At 34.6% G+C, this 22,359-nt stretch overlaps 3 protein-coding genes across 3 annotated transcripts; 2 read left to right on the plus strand and 1 right to left on the minus strand.

The window, feature by feature from the left end:
* The first annotated feature begins 656 nt into the window (after positions 1 to 656).
* Positions 657 to 6,649, plus strand: LOC141838682 (lipase-like). The gene is made up of 11 exons (XM_074726229.1): positions 657 to 733; positions 819 to 888; positions 2,163 to 2,242; positions 2,794 to 2,859; positions 2,949 to 2,996; positions 3,102 to 3,169; positions 5,045 to 5,117; positions 5,210 to 5,371; positions 5,792 to 5,986; positions 6,113 to 6,201; positions 6,291 to 6,649. Exons 1-11 carry the CDS (start codon positions 698 to 700, stop codon positions 6,502 to 6,504), a joined length of 1,101 nt encoding a protein of 366 aa, XP_074582330.1. The 5' UTR covers positions 657 to 697; the 3' UTR covers positions 6,505 to 6,649.
* A 418-nt stretch (positions 6,650 to 7,067) lies between these two features.
* Positions 7,068 to 11,422, plus strand: LOC141840412 (uncharacterized). The gene is made up of 8 exons (XM_074728389.1): positions 7,068 to 7,236; positions 7,418 to 7,530; positions 8,701 to 8,772; positions 9,134 to 9,169; positions 10,241 to 10,286; positions 10,586 to 10,673; positions 10,765 to 10,822; positions 11,191 to 11,422. Exons 1-8 carry the CDS (start codon positions 7,158 to 7,160, stop codon positions 11,239 to 11,241), a joined length of 543 nt encoding a protein of 180 aa, XP_074584490.1. The 5' UTR covers positions 7,068 to 7,157; the 3' UTR covers positions 11,242 to 11,422.
* A 4,766-nt stretch (positions 11,423 to 16,188) lies between these two features.
* On the minus strand, positions 16,189 to 18,526 carry LOC141841731 (uncharacterized). The gene is made up of 3 exons (XM_074729921.1): positions 18,366 to 18,526; positions 18,062 to 18,167; positions 16,189 to 16,481 (listed from the first exon to the last, which is right to left on the minus strand). Exons 1-3 carry the CDS (start codon positions 18,489 to 18,491, stop codon positions 16,399 to 16,401), a joined length of 315 nt encoding a protein of 104 aa, XP_074586022.1. The 5' UTR covers positions 18,492 to 18,526; the 3' UTR covers positions 16,189 to 16,398.
* Between the last annotated feature and the right edge of the window lie 3,833 nt (positions 18,527 to 22,359).

The following is a 22,359-nucleotide window of genomic DNA, read 5'->3' on the forward strand; positions in this document are numbered from 1 at the left end:
ACTATTTTTAATATTATCTTCCATTTAAATGATTGATACATTATAATAATTATAAAATCATATATATTATAATATAAATATTAGATGAATAAATAATTAAAAATTAGAATTATTATAATAATATAATTTTATAATTACTATAATATAAATATCTAGTTACAAAATTATAATTATTATAATATAAATATTTTTAAATAAATTAAATATGTATTATAATAATTATAAAATTGTAAATATTATATCTATGTTATAATTAATATATTTGATTAATTTAAAATTTATATAAAAAATAATTAATGGTAAAAAATGAATTTTATTTTGACATCCTTCCAGAATAGTTCCCATTATTTAAAAGGGATAAATTATGCAATAATAACGTTTCTAGTGGTATCTAATTTTTATAATATATTATAAAATCATAATTATTATAATATATTTTTATATATTAAATAATAATAAAAATAATATACTACGGAACAAGTGAGTAATTATAATCATTAATAGGACGCCTTCTAATTTGTGCCCATGAAATAATTCAAAGGCGCGATGGGTATTTTAGGAATTTCAAAGTCTGATGACTCTGTCGACAGCGAGAAGGCAACGTCTCCGCAGTTAATAGCCCTTTCACGTTCTCTGTCAATCAATTCACCGTTCCACTCCTTGAATCTCTGGGAGTCGGCGGAGCATTTGTCGTCGAATGCAGTGGACAACGATCTCGATCTCCCTCCGGAAGGTAAGGGCTTGAGCTAGAACAAGCGGAAGTAGTGCGGTTGCCTTGATTACGCTCGCCGCGTAAGTTAATGATCTTTGTTAATTAGGGCATCGATCGGCCGCGATGGCTGGGGATGTTGATTTTGATCTGCCTTCTGTCGGTCGGTCAAGGGAGAGGTAATGGATGTTGATTTTCTATTTCTTAATGGATGTTTCGATTGGAGTGATTGTTGAATTTACATACGCAGTTACGATGCCGCTCGAAGGTTTTGGTGAAGGTTTTGGATGAAATCTTGGCTTTTTAGTTTTTGCATTTCACTTTGTTTTTTGTTTGTAGTTGTTCTTTTTATGTTTTTGGATCCATCGAGTTATAACCTTTTGCTAGATTCTGTCTTTTTTGCTGAACCGTCCAAGGAAAAATGGAGTGGAAAGCAAATTCTTGCTGATGGATCCATGTTTTTTTTTTGTCATCTGTCGTTCTTGTATCTGAAAAAGGGAATCGCTTTCGGTTTGTTCTGGAGCTATTTCTTTAGATGGATGAAAATAGCGAAATGAGCTGTAATTCTAAAATATGCGAAATAAACTATGCTTATAGTGTTTATTTTGCCTTACTAAGTAGTATTTCTCTACGCCGCTTGAGCTCTCCGTTCCCTTGTTGAATTTTCCTGTTACAAGTTTCTTTTTCCACTTAACACTTAATGTTTTCTTTTGTGGTCAGAACAATAAGTGAATTTATAAATCTCTAATTAGCATTATTAATTCTTGTCTAATAGGCACACAACTTTTCCATATTGGCAACTTTTTTGTAATCTTAGAAATCAGTAAGCTCATAAGGAAGAAGACCAAGAGAGCTTGCCCCCTTTTTCTTTATTGTTTTTTAGTCTTTTCATTCTTCTCTTCACATGAGAAAACAACTCTTTTGGGAACAATGATAAGTGATGATAACAAGAAAAACAAAACAGAATCAAACACCGGCAAGGTAGGCACAGCTGGTTCAATCTTAGCCAATGTGGATCTAGAATAATGGGGATGGGGAAGTTGTTTTTTTTATTTAAAAAAATACAGAGCTTATTAGCGTATATAACAAATCTGGAGATATGGGTAGTGTAAAAACTAGGAACTACTTAACTTATGATAGGTGAGTGAAATATTGCAGGGGTCACTGATCTCAATAATTGGGCTATATCAATAAACAATATGAAATATGCAATGGCTAAGACAACATATCATGAAATCTATCTGTTAAAATTTTGTTTCCTGTTGAAACTGCTATCAGATCTTTTCTATGTAAACAGTGGTAAATAAAACTATTGTTGGAACAATTCTGCAATATGCATTTACTTTGTCAAAATGTAATAAAATTGTTGTATTTATTTTGTGGTTAGCAAACTTTGTTTGTCAATTCTTACTGCTGAGCTACATTGATGAGTTTGAGGTCTCCTTGATCACAGAACTTAGGATCATTCAGAAGGACTACAGTCATGTATATAACCATACTCTTGCGACGATACTCGTTGAGTACGCTTCTGCTGTAAGTTGATGTTCCAACTCTTTTAAAGAAGACTATTTATGTTCACTACCACATTATAGGTCATATGGTCCTCATCAACACTTGGTTGTGAACCTTTTACAAGGGGCTAAATTTGGGTTGTCCCTTTTATATACAGTTTGAACTGCTTATGATAATACAAGTAAGCTCAAAATTTTCTCATCTAGCATGTGGTTGAGATTCAGTATCCTTGTTGGACCGACTGAATCTACATATTTTCACAATGGTATGATATTGTTCACTTTGGACTTAAGCCTTCATGGTTTTATTTTTGAATTCTACCCAAAAGGTCTCATACCAATGGAGATATTTTCCATCTTATAAATCCATTATTTTTTTTATGTATTTTCAATGTGAAACTTTGATTGTATCCCAAAAAGTATATGGTGTTAAAACTTGGATCTCACTTTTTGATGCCACTTTCCATACAAAATAAATTTTTAGTTACTGCATTAATAGTTCTATCTATAATCCATTTTATATAATATTATTTGTCAAGTCCTCTTTACCTTAGAAGTAGATCTATTCTGCAGGTTTATATGTCTGATCTAACTGCATTATTTACCTGGACTTGCTCTAGATGTACTGATTTAACAAAGGTTAGTGGTTAGCGGATTGTTTGATATTCTTTTGGCATTATAATGATCAAATTTCATCGGTAGCTCGAGTAACTGTCTTGTTCAAATAGGGTTTTGAGATGATAGAGCTGATTGTTGATGTTCAGAACTGTCTACAGGTATGTTCTAATATCAAAAAGATCTATACATATCCAACCAAAATAGTCATTCTCATTTTATTCTATGCATCTAAATACCAAGAATTGAACAAGTAATGCATACAGGCATATGTTGGCGTTGCTCATGATCTTAATGCTATTGTAATTGCTTTCAGAGGAACTCAAGAGAACAGGTATTGATGACTGTTTGTGCTGGTGTGTTGTCTATGAGTAGTTCATTCATTGTTGCAGTTGGACTAATTATAGAACTGAGGCCAAGTTAATATTCAACGAATGTGATGAGGCAAATATAAAGTGACTTAGAGTTTAGTGTTTGGACTGTAGATGGTTATTGGGTATTATTATATTTAATTTCACATGTTTCATAACCAAAATCATCTATTGGGTAGTTTAACTAACTAAAATATATCATCTCTTTGTTTACTACTAGAGGATTTCATGAATACTTCTTTTTGTTCTCCTTGGCAGACATAGATGTCATCATCGTATTTTTGTTGAAAAAAAAGAAATTGTTAGACCAGAAGCATAAATATATATTTTTTCTTTTGATAGATAGAATGGAACATCCATGAAACTCAATATCTTATGTTTAGATATCAAGATCTTATGAATATTTCTTCTGCTCTCCATGTTCATTAGATAATTGTAAGATAGTAATTAGATGTATCTTGATCAATGATTTCGGCATCGACCTGTATCACTCGATATAGATGGTTTTTCCCGTTCCGACATGGAACCAACATCGGAACAATATCGGCACACTGCGCCTCTGCTGGCCATAACACGTGAGATTCCCGTGGTCGGTCATGGATTTTCTCACGTGCTCATGGCGGCACGAAGGGAGATAGAGAAGAAACAGGAAAACAATTATAAATAACCATTGAGTTGAAACCTTACTAGCAAGGAGTAGCAACGAGGAGCTATCGGGCAACAAACAATGGCGATCAACGATGAGATTGGAACAATAGTAGGTGATGGTGATTGGAATCAGAGGCAATTGCCCTTTAGGACTGGAGGCAATCACTGGAGGACATTGTTGCTACTGCTTGTGAGATCCTTGAGAGCGTGAGTTGTGAGTGAGCCTTGTGAGATCCTCATGAGGGAGTCGTGAGCTAGGGAAGAAGGGAAAAAACCCTAATTATATTATATGTCTGATTTAATATAGCAGTCTTAAAGAAAACTCTAATTATATATTTGTTTCTAAAACTGATATATATAAATATATAATATTATTTCATTAATTAGTTTTATAAACCTATAATTAATTAAAATTCATTATTAATTGTTTATATTTATAATTTACTGTTTAATAATTTTAAATAATATTATAATCAATTATTAAATTGTATATATAATTTATATAAATAATATTAATGAAAATGATTTTTTAGTTAATATACACTTATATTTTAAAAAAATTAAAAAATATATCGAAACTGTATCAGCATGACACGATATGATACTGTATCGAAATCATATCGTTCCAAAACTTCAGCACAACTCAAAATTTTAAACCTTGATATTGATCACGATAAACTGATATAAAAAAGATCAAGATTAGTGATATAAAAACAGTCAAATTCAACGAAGCCCCACATATTTGATGATTGATTGTTATGATTGATAGTGCTAGAAGAGTAGAGGAATTCCTAATAGCCATCACTAGAGAGGTTTAAATATCCTCGGCTTTACTTGAGGTATGGTCTTGTACTGAAACTTAATGGCATGGGAAAATCATGTAGGACCCTAGTAGTTGTTAGCAATGGAAGAATTTTATATTTAAATATGTTCTAATTTGAACATGTCAGCTAAAACTCTAGTAGGAACATAGTCAGATGCATCATGCGTAAGGCTTTTCTTCATGTTTGAATTGCAGTTTTTTTGCTGGTGCTTGTTTCAGAAATGGCTATAGCAGTTGTATGTTGTCGCTTACTAGATTAGCTGGGCATTTTGTCTGGGTATTGCAATTTTTTGATAACTGAATCTTAGTAAATTTTTTCCCCTCGACAAGACTTATTTGATATATAAGGATTGCTTTGTGTTGGCAGTATTCGTAATTGGATTCAAGATCTATTTTGGAAGCAGCTAGATTTGAATTACCCAGACATGCCTGATGCTATGGTGAGTGATGTTACTTAACAAATTTGTAACTGTACTCTTGGGTTGGAAATGTTTGTTGGTGAGTAGTTACATTGGTACTTGTCTGATTAAAGGTGCACCATGGTTTTTATTCTGCTTATCATAATACGACCCTGCGTCCTGGTATCACAAGTGCTGTTCTGGAGGCTAGGGAATTATATGCAGACATTCCTGTCATGGTCACTGGGCATTCAATGGGTGGGGCTATGGCTTCCTTTTGTGCGCTTGATCTCACTGTAAGCATCCTGTTATTAATTCTTTGTATGTTATTGGAGATGATCTGAGCCGTTGAGTATCATGTCTGGATTTTGATTATCTTATTTGGCATTCTTTCTGTCATTTTAAAGGTGATTGTACATAAGAAATACATCTTGCCTTGTCTGTTTTGGATTTATTTGCTCTTCACGTTTATATTTTATAATCTAATAGCAGCAAACGCTTTCAGCGTAAAGGTCACATTTTTAGTATATCTAGGATACAGTTTTTGTTGCAAGCTTGTTATCGAATGCTTATTCACAAGCATAGTTATATAATAGAAGGCTGGTTTATAAGAAGGATTAGTTCCTTTATGTGAATTTTAGTGATTACTTCATTACTCTGAGCTTGGATTTGTAGTGCAAATGAGTTTCTTTTAAAGGCATGCAATTCTTTTATAGGTCAACTATGGACTGCACCATGTTCAACTCATGACATTTGGGCAGCCAAGAATTGGCAATGCTGCATTCGCTTCGTACTTCCACAAACATGTACCACATGCCATTCGAGTTACCAACGAGCATGATATGGTGCCTCATTTACCACCGTATTATTCTTACTTTCCTCAGAAGACATACCATCACTTCCCAAGAGAGGTATGTGATTAAGCAATGCAAATGCCATGTGCATCATGATAAGCTCACCGAATGTTCTTGCAACTGCACGATTTAGTTCCGCGAGCTGAAATGAAAGCCCCTCATCATCTCCTTGATATTTTGCAGGTATGGATCCACAATGCAGGATTAGGCAGCCTTGTTTACGTGGTCGAACAGATCTGTGACAGTTCTGGTGAAGATCCTTCTTGTTCCAGGTACAAGTTGAATGCCACCAATGCCCCAATTCTGATTCAACTTCTGGCCCTCATATCGTTAACTGATTTTTCACTTTCTCTGCCAAAAGGTCTGTAAAAGGCAACAGCATCTCCGATCACCTCGAATACTTTGGCGTTAGCATGGAGGCCGAGACTTGGGGCTCCTGTGGGATCGTGTTCTACGGCAATGTTGCGGAGTACCGAGTAGACATTGCAGGTAACATAGTGTTATCGAAGTCGCCTTCTGCTTCATCAGCTCTAACACAAGGTGAAGAAGTAAATAGAGGCAGCAGTTCTATGTAGTATCAAACCTGGCCAATGAACTTATTGTACATAGTTAACGGGGCTGTTCTAGAGTGGATGCAATTGCCAAGGTGTATATGTGTACATTATGTAAACCATTTAAATGATTTATTTATGATCTGTCTGATCGTTATCATCGTCATTATGTGAGAATTCTTTTGTTTCTTATCATTTTTCTTTGTAGTTCGGATGAACACAGAGTGTTTTTTTGCTTTATTCTTAAGGTTATTTACTTTTTAAATTTACTATCTAGCTCTGCAGGAATGATAGTTTAGCCCTTCTAGTTTTATAAACTACATCAAGCTTCACGGTCGACTGTAAATCCTCTATTTTGTAAATCTAGGATGTAACGGCTAGCAAATTGTATGGTGTAAATTGAAATTTTCCGTGTCTGTTCAATTAAAACATTAATCAAAATTTTCCGATAACCCCTTTAAATTTAGGATACATCACCCCTGAAACGTCTCAAAAGGGGTGATTCAGGGGTGATCCTGCTGCGGGTTCGTCCATTCCACTGACTTGACAAGAGGGTTAAAATAGTGGAAGAGGCGAATTGCGTTGACGGTGTCTCCTTTCGCCGCAAAGCGTGAAGGAGAGAGAGCACGAAGGAGCCGAGAGAGAGAGAGAGAGAGAGAGAGAGAGAGAGAGAGGAAATGGGTTGGTTTGCAGATAGCGTGGAATCCATCCGATCTTTGCAGATCAGGCAGGTCCTCAACCAGATCGTTAGCCTCGGTTCGTTCGCCCTCTCTGCTCCTGATTCTTTTTTTGACTTTCCTCGAGAGTATGTCGATCACTAGGGTTCGCTGTCTCTTCGAATTTTGACATTTGGAAGTTAAATGTGGTATTTTTGGTGCGGGATTGAAATTGGTTCGCCTCTCGATCCGATGCGTCGCTTGGCGGTTGTTTCTTCCAGGTATGATTGTGACGTCGGCCCTCATCATATGGAAAGGCTTGATGTGTGTCACCGGAAGCGAGTCTCCCGTTGTGGTCGTTCTCTCAGGAAGCATGGAACCAGGATTCAAGAGGGTGAGTCCCTTTTAGTCTTTGTGACTTTTTTGTTTAACCAAAATTTTTTATTTCCGTATAGAAATATTAATCTTTTGATGCAGGATGCTTAGTCGGGAGTTTCCGATTAATCCGTTATATTTATAATTAGCAATTTTTACATGAGTACAAACAATCATACTGGTGACTGGTAATAGTATGCGCAAATTGTTGTTACAACTTCAAAATACACAAAAAAAAGGTTTTGATATCATGTTTGATGTTGAATTTGATGGCGAAAAGTGGCAAACAGAAAAAACAAATGCAATTCTGTTCTTATTTTGTCAAAGAGAGAACAAAAGCTATTGATACATTACAAGGATGGTTATCAAGTCAGACTATTGTACAAGTATCCAATGTGGATATAGATTTGGGGATTTGACACCTAATTTCTCAATACATGTTCACCAGGGTGACGGGGATATCAATGTTGGATTTGAAATGCCAGACTTCAGTGTCCAAAAATAGGTAGGGGAGGGAGGGTAGACGAGGAGTCCAAGTTTTAGAGATAACTAGATAAGGTCTATGGTTATGCAAGTCATTAAATCTCGACACTTGATCTTCAACACGACAATAAGTCATGCTAGACCCATCGATGTAGACTCAGCTACATGGATCTGAGTCCTTAACATTCTATGCATGATTATATCCCTTGTAATGTATACATCTTTTAAATTAATCTTAATTGCATTAAATGGAGTTTTTTTCTTTTGAATTCTATCTATCCTTGCATCTTGAACTCTAAGCAAGCCTTTGATTTCACTAGTTCCTTACTATCCAATTTGTTAACCTCAAAGTCTATGCACCTGACTAGTATTGAAATGCTTTAAAGTGGTTAACCCAAATTGCTAGCGCCCAATCTAGCGTGGTGAATTTGTTAACCTCAAAAGGTAGGCGTTTGACTACTATTAAAGGAAATTTTTTTTTGCCAAAATAAGCTGAGTAGACGACTAAATAAATAAACTTTAAGTAAATAATATTAACTTAGGAATCTTCATGAGTGTTCAATTATTGTTCTTTAGCTTATATGGCAACCAGCTCCAGTTAAAAATTCCTATCTATGTCAAATTTAATATATTTCATTTGTTTGCTGACAAAATTGTCTTCTTAAACGTTCATAACTTGGTTATGTTATTTTGTTTATTGTGACAGGGTGACATTCTATTCCTCCACATGAGTAAGGATCCCATTAGAGCTGGGGAAATTGTTGTATTCAATGTTGATGTAAGTGCTTCAATCGTGAATGTGGACATTACCATGGTCACTGTCATTCTGTGTTCATTCATGCTAATTCGTGATATATGATATTGTATGGTAAGTAACATGTGTGTTGGTCTTGATTCAGGTAGAGTCAAATATACCATCAATAAAATTTCTGTTCTGCTATAAAGACACACACTGACTGCATGATCTGCACATTCTGCAAAAATCTAAAACATTTTTCTAACTAAATGGGTTTCAGAAGATTGTTTCTGCTTTATTTTCTTTGTTCTTTAAACATGTTTTTGGTTATAGAGTACCTCTATGTTTGTTCATTTTGCTTAAAGTGGTTCGGTAGCATGTCTAAGTTACATATGCTTTTCAGGGACGGGAAATTCCAATTGTTCATCGTGTAATTAAGGTTAGTTTTCTTTCTCTGTTTATCATCTTTTTGTGGGATATCAAAGCTTTGAGAATGTATTTGATTTCTCAATTTGGTTAAGGACAGCACATAGTTTATTTGTCTTATCCACCATGTGAATATGTGACACTATCTACATAAATGATTTTCATGTATTTACCTTTCAATATGAAACTTCTCTCCTCTCTCTCTCTCTTTTTTAATTTTATAATGCTTTTCCTGTTACTTTTACATCTCCTATTGTTGTCAAGTGAATGCCATACCTTCAAGCAATATAACTCTAGGTCATATGCCATGCCATCACACTTAAGATCCTCCCTCTGTCATCCTTTTGTTGTTTTTTATTAAAATCATCATGATATTGCATACGATTTTGATGTAAATTGTATTATTTGTGGCACTAGTGCCATGTCACATCCATTGAAATTGTTAGGAATTCAAATAGGATAAGCATATATTTGCTATTAAAGTTCGGTAGTACTGTTAAGATTTTGAAAGTATAATCTTTTTAGCAAATAATCCTTACCTAACATACACTAAATAAACTGGGTTTTTCACATGTTAGTCTATAGGGCGGTCTATTAATAATGAAATTTATGTATATCAAACCTTTTCCTAATAGCTTAAGCTTTTAATATAAATGCTCACCAAACTTAATCAAAGTGCTAGAATTATGAAAAGACACCAGCCATGACTAAGATTTAATTTTTATCCATTTAAGTGCTAATTGTGTGCTAAATGTGGAAAATCCAGTCGGCCAAAATGATTCAGAATCACCAAAAGTAAACTGGCAAAACTAAACCACTAAAAATATGGTTAGTCACAAGTAAATTAGATCTTGTTACCTGAATGATATATGTATTCATCTGCACTTGATATCACATTAATTTAACAGAACAATATCAAGAAATTTGTTACCTGTCATTATAGTTGTATGACAATCTTTCTAGTGAAATGTTTAATATCATCCTGGAGTTTTCACGTGCTTAAGCCTTTATCATTACTTTATTCAATAGTAGTATGGATTTAGTTACTCAATGTTGTTGTGATCTTTTGTTTGCCCGTACTCAGGTCCATGAGAGAGAGGACAGTGGAGAAATTGATATTCTGACAAAAGGTGTCGATTCTTCAAACTTGAGTACCGAATAATTTACATCTGCAATGACACCACATCCTTCTTCACTTTTTCTTAATTTAATTCTTCATTTGAAGTAGGAAGTGAATTTAGTCAATCAGTTTCAGCTTCCAGTGACTTGAGCTAAACATGCCTTTTCTATTCTCAACATTTTTATTATTTTTAAAATTGTTTCTTAAAGGCCATTTGACTTCCAGAGGCAACATTTATAGATGCATCCATATATTTGCATTGGACCTTCCAGGATTGTAAAATTAAATAAATTTTGATGTAACTTTCAGGGGATAATAACTTTGGTGACGATAGACTTCTCTATGCTCATGGACAGCTTTGGCTCCAGCAGCATCACATCATGGGTCGAGCTGTAGGGTAAGACTCATTTTACTTTGGTTTTTGTGATGCCCTTGAACTTTTTAAACTTGCCCGCAATTATGTTCATTGATATTTTCATTCTTGACAGATTTTTACCCTACGTTGGTTGGGTGACAATCATCATGACTGAAAAGCCAATAATTAAGGTATTTTGCACTTATGGATGATCTGAATATAGCAAATGTTAACATAGTTGCTGCATCCTCATGATACATTTTGCATTTCCAATTAATCATCATGTTCATGGATCCTATCCCTTTTTTTGCCTATATTCACAGTTATATCAGTAGTAATAATAGCCCACTAGTTTAGTAAACATAAATGCACCAGTTTCATAGACTTGTACATATATATTTGATGAATGTTCAGGTGCAACAGTTTAGTAGATGCTGGTATCCTAATTTGAGCGTTAAAAAAAATATCTACTTTAAAATTGATGCGTGACAAGTGTAAAGAAAGAAAAATATCTGTTCTTGGTACCTGAATCGTGACCTTTTCGTGTGGCTTCTTGCAGTACTTACTGATCGGCGCACTGGGATTGCTGGTCATAACCTCCAAGGAGTAGAGTAGGGAATCCAATCTCTTTAAAACATTTTACTTGAGATTTATCGAAGGTAGGCTTTTGTCATGTTCATGTTTCGGGAAAATGTTAGCAATTAGCCTTTTTGTTTGTTGTTACCCATATGAAATGTGCTGAATTTTAATCTTAAAAACGTCCTTGGTAATGGTTTAAGAAATTGATTTCATTTATTTATTATTTATTATTATTACTATTAAAAATGCCATTTTACCATCTAATATTTAAAAATCCATTTTATTGATCATTGGGAAAATATAGATGGAGGAGCTGAAATGACAGATTTGAAATCTGTGATTAGAAGAATTTTACGTGATTATTTTTTGATAAACTATAGGGAAAACTTGGAGTTGTTTAATCAAAGCAAAAAGGCACACAGCTTAGTTGATGATTAATCGAGAGGGCACTTCAAAAATTTTTTCTAAAAAGTTAATTGTACTCGTATTTATTTAAGGACGGAGACGAATTTTAAATCTAAAATCATCTCATCTAATTGGAATAGTTGTCACACTCACTTTTTAAGCATCTAATTGCACTAAGATTTAATATCATTGATTGATAATTAGTTTATAGAGAACACTTAACTAACCGCTGAATTAAATATGTACCGAACCAATAAAGATCAGATTAAATCAGTGGGTATATTTTCAAATACAACAATCAAACTTTATCCAGCTATATTACAAATAAAAATAAGGAGTTCATAAAAATACTAAACATTATTGAAAACATATTGCATATTATTGTTATTTAAAATTATATAATCGTATTTAACGGCTGGAAATATATTTGAACAGGATTTAAAAAAAGACCCGAATGGATCTCCTGTTGCCCGTAGGAGATATGGATGACAACATGAAAGATTTCAAAGAGTTTATAGTGAATTTTTTAAATCTGATTAAATAATCAAATATAATAATTTATGAATTATATATATATATATATATATATATATATATATATATATATATATATATATATATATATATAAATCAATTATTTTTTTCATTTCACCAACGAATAATTAAAGATAGAACAAAATTTAACTAAATTAAAAATTTTAAAATCAAAATCAAATTGAATTATCAGAAATAATTAATTTTTTAAAAAATAAATTCCAAAATAATTTAATTAAAAATTTAAATTTCATCGGTTAATTCAATTTAATTGAACTTTTATTCGAAAATATCCTATCTTTAAACAAGTATGAGATGCCGATGGATATGGAAATGAAAAGTAAATATAAAATAAGAATGAGGATGAATCTAATTGATGAAGATAGAGACAGAAAATATGAAATCCCATTCAAATCAGCCTGTCATCCCTAGGAGATCTACATCCAGATTTTCAGGAACACAATTTATTCCAAACTCACAAAGAATCATTAACCTAATGCTACTGTAATCATTATAGGATTCAGGTTCAAATCCAGTAACTTTAGCATTCAAAAAAGCTGATTATTGTTTAATCAAATATTCTTTAGCAGCCAATTTGGACCAGCTTGGATCGGAACAAAAGGATTAACCTAATAATAACCGAATACCTTGTCACCCCACTTTTGATCGATCATTCACAGTTAATGATTCCTCCAAAATAATTAGGCAGGACGGGCTGCAACTAGTAGATGATAGGGCAGTAGTGTCAGCCGATAGGTGCTCGGCTAGATCGGGCCAACCCGTGCTTGGTTCTAGCATTGCGTTAGCCCAGCACATGTGCGGGTAACAAAGATCATCCTTGGTCAACTACTGGGCAAAAGTTAAGTGAGCTTCTACCCTTCTCGATTACCTTTCACATATGATCATAAAATCGATCGTGTAAGGCCGTTAGAGGTGACAAGATTTCACTTTTTACTACAATAGGTGAGCTTCTACCCTACCTCGCACACATTGGTCTGATCGGTCCTAGCCAGTTATCCTGATGGCAAAGGTAGCAGGATCTTTCTTCTCTGACTCAACTTTCAACAAATCACTGAAGCAGACCAGTCCAGTCCAGTCCAGTCCAGACCGCACCAGGAGAGAATCGACAGTAAAGAAGCTTCTGCAAATCAATCATCGAGAGAATCCTTCAACAATCGATATCTACAGTAGATACATATTCTTGTTCCAGTTAAACTACTCAATCATATAGACCATGCAGGTCTCCCTTTTGTCCACAATATCTAATCATATCTTGGCAATTATTCCTTCTTAACTTAACACAAGCAAAAGAGCATTAGATGCCAATGTGAATGCATGCCCTAATAGCCTTCTCTCTGTCCAAGTTGTGTCCTCCTGCCAAATTATGAAAAAGATCTCATAATCGAACTGGATTCCCTCACCATGACTTGGGTCAACTAAGTCATCAGTGTCCCTCTCTATAAATGCAGGCAAAAACAGGCAACTAGTAACCAGCAAAACCTAAACTGATCAGTAACTTCTCCCCACATTCTGGTTTTAAGGTCATATTCCAGATGGCACCTCAGATTGATCTTCGTAGAGTGGGAAAGGAGGGGTTTGATATGATAGATGAGTACCTGGGCAGGAAGAGAAGGCAGGGAAGGTTTAATGAGAAGCACAACACGCCCGCAAAGAAAGAGCCAATGCTGGACAGCATCCAAGCTGCGAGGCAGTTCAATGGGGCCTTGTTTGTGAGGTATTATCCTGCAGGCAACATGTATCGTAGGTTCAATTGAAGAGAAACATAGAAGTTATCCTACAGTTAAGTACTATACATATATATTCTATATAGTGTGTGCCAGGGTAAAGAGAGACAGAGAGAGAGAGTTTAGTAAGAAAGCTGAAAGTATGTAAAATAGGTAGTGTGGAACATGCAGAATAAAGCAGCAGTTGTGGTCTTGATGTTATCAGAATGTATATATGAAGGTCATCTACTTGTTATCGATGGCTTAGAGAATTATTATGATGCAGTGTTGCTATACTCTTTCTTAGTAACTACAATAAGCATTTTGGCCATGTTACTTGAGTATCTAACATCAATATGGATCCAAGTGGTTGTTCATTATTGATCTTGTGATTATCAAGAGGAAGCTAGGTTTGGTACAGAAGAATGAGGTAGGAATGAAGATGAGAGTGAAATCGAATAGAATGACGAAATTCAATTCCTATTTGATCGACCATGTAACTTGCACCGCCGAATTTGTTTGCCATGGTTCCCCTTTTCTGGGCATTGTAATCCATAGGACATTACCTGCCAGTTTCTGCATCACTCAGTCCAGACGACTCAGTCAGTCAACCCGTCTGGCAGACCTTGTCATCCATCTCGCTTGACCCGTTTGCCCTGCTTGGATGACCCAGTTTTACTAGCCCAACAACCTCACTCAATTTGTCCAATACAATCAATTCGACTGCCTTGCTTAATTTGATCGAGCTGATTGACCCTATTGCCTTGCTAAGTCCATTCACTAAAGCAAGCACAGTCAGTCAAGGCAATCTGCATATACTTGATCAACTCATGGGACACTTGATCTGCAAAGCACTGTCAGCCTGACTCCACCACACAGTCAGACATGCCTTGTTGACCTAATCTTATTTTTGATCATACTTGTTTGTGCCATTTAATCTGCTTGACTGTTTTGACCCACCAAATTTATGGTTTGTTCGACTTGTCCAACTCACATATCATGGTCAGCAGTTTTGGCCCCCAACCAGTCTGATTTATCGACATATTATTTGGCTGGCTCACTCAACCAGATAAACTTACTTGCTTAGTGCAACTCGATCAGCTTGTCCATCCTAACTAGTTCAGTCTTTCAAATGAAGATATTTTAGTCTGTACAGTTGGAAAGCTGCCTCATTCCAGCTTGTGTACAATAGGAATTCTCATATTCCCTAAAGGAACATAAAAAAGTGGCTTGGCACAAAAGTTTCATCAGCTCCAGCATTGGATTCCTTAATGATTGAGCCAATACTCGAAGAATGATCAATTCTATTCCATCAGACCATCCTAACAAACTTCAGCAAAAGGTGGAATCCGTCACCCCAACGGTCCCACACAGTCGGCCCCACGACCATCTGTGAGGAAGTAAATCGAGAAGTTGTAATTGACCAAGACAGAGGAGGGCATTGTCTCGGCTTCGCCGAGATTCAACCCTTGCCCACTTCAGTAAGTCTGCTCTGTCGTAACCAACTCAACTATGCCCTGAGGACAATTCCATCCTAACAAACATAGCCATAACAGGTGATCACTGAATGTAACAATTTACAAGCATGGAAATAGTTTTGATTCTGTTGTTTATCATACTAACTAGCAGATATACAACAACAATCAAGTCTTTACCCCACTAAGTGGGGTCAACTATATAGATCCTCCTATGTCATTAAACTCAATCTCCTACTATATCCTCATCTAAATTTAAATGAATTTGACATTATCAGAGCCCAACTTTTTATTATTCCCTAATAACGCAACATATCATAACACAATCATCTCTTATCAAACCAGTATGCCTTGTTGTTAAAACACCAGGAGCAAACACATTATTTTCCAAATTCAATCAATTATCTCCTGTGAAAAATCACTAAACGAGAAACGATTGCCAAGCTATTAATGATAATTGTTTGGATCAAATATAATATAGGAGCTCCAAGAAAAGATCAATGTTTGTAAGAATATTCTGAAGGTAGTCTAAAGGACTTCAAAAGTGTAAAGTTGAGAATCCAACATAACCCAATAGTTAGATGGGAAAAAAAATTTGGGTGGGTAACATTGAGTTGGGTTATTTTCTTAAACAGTGATTTGGCCACTTATGTGAGGTCAGATTTGGACCGAACCTCAACAGGGACAAGCCCATGAGCAAATCCTAGTTTGTATTATTATACAAGTCTTACCAGGACAGAAGTATTGGATAATTTACTATAGCCACAAAGAAGTGCATGACAATCTAATAGAATAATCATAAACCTACTCACGATATCTCTACTGCATATAATTTAACAGTTTGTCGACTATAGGTTCTATTATGTATAAACATGAATCAAACATGAGTTATTTCTTGTAAAGACTTGTGAGCAATGATTACGTTCTAAATCCAGCTCAACTAAAATTTTAGATGCTCAATTCACATCAGTGCAGCAACTTCGCAAAATAAATAGACAATATAAAGATTCAGCATGAAATACAAGTGTCAAATTACAGGAAGGCACTTTCTCATCCAGATTTGAATAGCAAGACAGCTATCTTATCCATATAAAAATAAATGAAGTGGTTGGTCTCATGTGTAACATAGGATCCTGCATACCCACAAGTGAAATTAATATGACATGTAACCTCCTTGGAAAGAAAAGGATATTAAATTTGATGTCTAAGATACATGTATAATTGAGTATAAGATAAAGCAAGAGAGAGCAAAACGGATTAAATAAAATACATGCATAACTGACGATAAGATACATGCATAATCAAAGAGAGCACTAATTGCTTGTTTACTTGGATGAATAAATATAATAGGAGTGGAGGAAGTGGAAAAGGAATTTTTTTTAAAAAAAGTGTAAATTGATCTTAGTTTTTAGGTGCTTTTCTTAAAAGATGCGCAAGGCTATTCTAGTGATATAAGAATCCTAAATTCTCACATTAATTTTTGAAGAAATCAGTTATCAAGAAAGTCAAGCAATAAAACCCAAGAAAAGGTTTTTGAATGCTTACTCCAAAAATCATGCAAGAGTCGAGAGATTTTTCATGTAATTAGAACAAGAGTTTGTAGGCATCTTATATAGAATATAAGGAATTATATCATAAATAAAACCTAAACAAACTAACTAGAAATAAGCAAAAAATGAGATTTTTTTTCCGAGTTATTAGTTAAAAGTACTAATCAACTTAATGGACATGAAGAACTTAGTTAATCAATCAACAACAAGGTACACAAAACTTAACAACGATATAAACATGTAATGGAAGGACCGAATTGAAACATAAAAAAATATTGGTAAAGCTTTGTTCTATGCAGATTCAAAAATGAATGTTGGGTGAGTATAATTAAGAAAAAGTTCCATGTTCACAGAAGTTACTGTGATATAAAGCAATAGAGCAGTAAGTACTATGACAAGAAACAATAGTGAGAAGTCCAATGATTCACAATCACTAGAGATGGAAGAGATTATATTGTAGGTCTTGTTATAGCCTGTTTTGAACCACAAACATACATTTATTGTTTTTCTTTATCTGGAAGATCATGGATGTGACATCTAACAACCAAGATTATTTGACAACACTTGGACATAACATCAATAAGACGTTTATATCGATATTAAAAGTGGGAAAAAAACAACACGTGTGGAACAAATTCACTCAACACGTGATTCAGTATTCACAGCAGACGTTTGAGTCGATTAGGAACAAGATATGTTTTGGAATAATTTACACTCAAACTAGCACCAGTGCTCCATCCCATGTATGAACAATTCCACAGTTCAATTTGAATCTTAAAAGGTGACATTAAGAAGCATTATCTTGCTTGTTCAGAAGCTTATTCAAGTCTATAGATGCACAACTATATTTTAAAAAATGACATCATACTGCTAAAGCTAACACGACTAGAACACATTGACATAAACCTAACCAGCACTCCTGATTCCTGAATCCTGAAATATCTACAACCCAACATCTAAATCACTTCTTAGCACGAAAGCCATTAAACATCTGCCACTAGGATTTTTTCCCCCGTTTGGTTGACCAATCAATTAGCTTTGAATACGAATTTCTATGAAATCATCTCTATGCAAAAGAAGAACACCCAAAAAAAAGTACACAGAGTATAAAAGCTTAATAAATTGATCGAGGATTAAAAAAAAAAAGGGGAAAGAATGTGCACCGAAGTCGCGACCAACAATGCAATGCCATGTTTGCCCGTACTTCTTATCAAATTCCTTCTTGATGTACTCGGCAACTTCCTTAGCTACTGTGTGCTTCTCAAATCCCTATTTCCACAAGCAAGAGAAGAAGCCAAAATCAGGGAAGAGAATGCAGGGGAAACAGCAGCGTTTTTCTCGAACACCTACTCCCACCAACCGAGATCAAGGGACAGAATACCAAGAAAAAGGGAAATTTTCGAGCAAAATTGTCGCCGAGTGGAGAACAAAGAAAGAGAATGCATCAGATCAGACGAGGAGGCTTACAGCCCGGGCGCAATCGATGGCGTCGACACGCATCTTCTCGCCCATGTCGATGCTCTTGACGACGATTTTGGGCGACGGCGTCGCGTGAGCCGCCCCAGCGACGCTGCCCTTGCTCTGGTCTGCCATTTGCGCTGACCCTCCTCGTCTGCTTCCTCGATTGACGGCTCGATGTCGGGGTACAATTTAACAGTACAAAAATAAGAAAATTAAATTTATAACTAAATAAGTTGTAATCTGGTTTTCTCAATCGATTATAATTTTCTTCCAAATATCTAGATTTTAATTATAAATTAATAAAATATATAATTAAAATTTAAAAAATAATAATAAGTTGTTTATTGTTAATAATTTTTAGAAAAAATAAAAAGACGTTTCTTTATTTTAAATAATGGATATCTCAATTTTATTTTTTATCAAAAGGATAATGTTGTCTCCTACTTAATTTGTAAGATGATTGGATACACTGTAACAACTATGAACTAAAGTCGTTATACATGAATGTTCAAAAATATTAGGTGATTTCAATATAATTTCGTAGTTACTACAACGCCAATATTAAATGAACACATGTCAAAAATATTTACGTTATAGTAGCTATAATTTTTACAGTTGCTACAACGCATACTTAACTTGTTCAAAAATATTAACCTTATAATAGTTACGATTTTATAACTGCTACAACACATACTTAATATATTCAAAAATATTTACATTATAACAATTACTATTTTATAGTTACTATAACATAGATTCAATCATATTCATTTATCATTCATCTTGTAATAACTACGAAATCGTAATTACTACAACGTAAATTCAACTTGTTCACCTAATATTCACTTTGTAGCAACTATGAAATTGTAACTACTACAACGTGAATACTTTTGAATAAATTACGTATGCATTATAGTAGTTATAAAATAGCAGTTGTTACAACATGAATATTTTTGATGCGTACTCACTTAACATTCACATCATAGCAACTACGATTTCGTAGCTGCTACAACACGTCTGACTAATTTAGAAATTAGAGTTTAGAGTTTAGGCAGGAGATATAGTACTAAATAGTATAGAACAGTACTGGAGGATATTTGGGTAAGTATATATAGTTAAACAGTAATTAAAATAGAATGCCCTTTTGATAAAAAAAATCAAAGCGGGGCGCTCCTTTGACATTTTGGAAAAGGGGACCGCACTTTGATTTTTTTATCAAAAGGGCACCCAACTCCCATGTAAAATGACACAATTATCCTGGAGTACTATTTTCATTATTAGCCCACTTACATCTCCCGTCTAAATTCTGAATCGATCGGGGCGCATTGTAGCAACTACGAAACCGTAGCTATTACACATGTTGTAACGACTATGGTATCATAACTACTTCAACTACAATAGTTATTGTTTATTGTTATGGGTTAGTACGTCTAGGTTAAGAAAGTCAAGATCTAGTCCAATTGACAGTGACACGATAGAGGCAAGACCCGATCTCGTGGCCGACTGACTCAATTCGGTGCCCAACCCCACAGCTAGCTCGGGTCGATGCCCCGAACTCTAAGCCCGAGCTCTCCCCTCTAGCTCAGTGGCCAATCTCTGAGTCGATCCCCTGGTCAATCGCCCGAGCTCTCCCCTCTAGCTGAGCGGCCGATCTCCGACTCAACCCCCTTGTCAACCGACTCCGTGACCTACTCGGTGCCCCACTCAGTTATCGAACCGCCATCAAACTTACATGCAAGATAGTAAAATATGCAACGGTAGATCACCTGCTCCCCTAAAATAGCATGGTCCTGGACTGTATAGGAATAGACGATATTAAACTTAACTACCGCAATGACATGATATTCTCCTTACCTTCAATGTAAGCTATGGCACCCCCGACCTCCATTCTCACCTTTCTTCTCTTTGTAGTTTAACAGGAGCTTCACTGTCTGCGGATCTTGCATGACTTCACCATCATCAGCCGATGACTCATTCGCAAGTGATCTCAAGCGGGAATATTTATAGTTGTAGCAGCTACGATTTTGTAACTACTGCCACTACAATAATTGAAGCAACTATAAAACTGTAGCTACTACAACATTGAAAATAACCTTAACAAAAGAGGAATAAAATTATTCAAAGCCTCCTAAAATCCTTTAAATGATATTTATTGAGTCTAAAACTAAGTCGTTATGAGTTACACCTGATAACAAATGTAGATATCTAAACAAATATTGATTTGATATATTATGTATCTCGTAATTCAACTTAAGATAAAAATTACGACTTCTCAAAGTTTATTTAATATTCATAGATATAGTAATTATGATTTTGTAGTTGCTATAACGTGTGATTCAAAATTTAAATAAAAAAATATAAAAACTAATAATAATAAAAATAATATAGGAGAGGAAAATTAGATAATTATACATGTGATAGGATAGGAATTCTTTTGATAAAAAAATAAGTGAGTCATAAAAATGCCCTTTGAATTTTTACAAAGATTGAGACGTCCTTTTTGACTTTTTTTTTCCCTATCAAGAAAATCTAAATCAACGACGTTTTTTCAATTTAATGCCATTTAATTTTTGGATATGCAATTATAACTGCCCACCTACTTCATGATTCGATCAAATAAGAAGCAGAACTGGACGGGTCAAACACTGCATTAAATATGGACAGAGTACGAGTACGAAACGAAATTTAATGGAGAAAATTTTTAAAACTCTGTTCATTTATAATTTTTTAAAAAATATATTATTTTATTTAACTAATATAATTCATTAAAAAATTATGTTAATCTCATTTATGCAGCTCGTCGGCGCACAACCCGACGCCGGATTCCGGTCGAAAAGTGGCAGGAATCCGACAAATTCGATTGAAATTCGCCGCTCGGCACTGGCAGTCGATTTCGGCCAAATCACGATCGATTTCTGACCAAATTCCGACCGGAGATCGACCGAGGAAGGACCGCCGGCGGTCCTTCCTTGGTCGGTCTCCGATCGAAATTTGATCGGATTCCGGCGCGATTTGGTCGGAATCGGCCGCTCGGCACTGGCAGACGATTTCCGGCCAAATCGCGGTCGAATTCGTAGGATTTCGGCCACTATCCGACCGGAATCCGGTGGGGGGATGTGCGCCGGCGAGCTGCGCGTCCATCGGGCGTGATGCGACGGTCGGCGGTGGCCAGACGCGAAGCGGGAGCATCGGCAGCGGTGATGAGTCGGATGGTACGCATGAGGAGCGCAGGATAAGGACCGCAGACTAACATTTATATATATATATATATATATATAATGATATTTTGTGCTCCATAGCATAAACTATACTGATTTAAAAGAAAAGTTTTAAATAATAGATTGAGTGCTTAATTAAACAATAATATTTTTGCATAACTATTAAATCTCCTGCTGGGACTTAACATTCCATTAAAATCAAATCGAACCCCATCAAATTTAATTGAACTAAATTAATTGAAATTAAATTTTTTTAAACTAACGGATTAAATTTTTAAATAAAATCTGAATAAATTAAACCTATAAAATATCAATTAATTCAATTAAAAATTAAATTAATTATTTTTAAAAAATATTATAAAAGATTTATCAATTAAGTAAGATTTATGGATTTATTTATTTAGAAATTTATCGATTAATTTTTTATTTTAATTTATTCGATCTAATTGAATAATAAATTTTAAAATCAAATTGAATTGAATTAATTAATATAATTAATTTTTTTAAAAAAAATAAAAAATCTGAAATAATCGGTAGATTGATTCCGACACTTCTTTCTCAGTTTTTAAAAATTTAATGGAACGTATATTTCTTTTTTTGGCCACCCAAAATTATTACCCCTTATTATACATAGCAACCCATGACATATTAAATATAACATAAATTATTTTTAAAAAGCAAAAAAATTAAAAAAAAATTATTATAGTCAAAAAGACACTTACACATGGATAATTATTTAATTGGTCTAATTTTATTGTACAAAGTTTAGTCAAAACTACTAA

This window comes from Curcuma longa, chromosome 11 (assembly GCF_044706935.1).
Source record: "Curcuma longa cultivar G26 ecotype Majalengka, Jawa Barat chromosome 11, ITB_CL_G26_1.1, whole genome shotgun sequence".
Classification (NCBI taxonomy): domain Eukaryota; kingdom Viridiplantae; phylum Streptophyta; class Magnoliopsida; order Zingiberales; family Zingiberaceae; genus Curcuma; species Curcuma longa.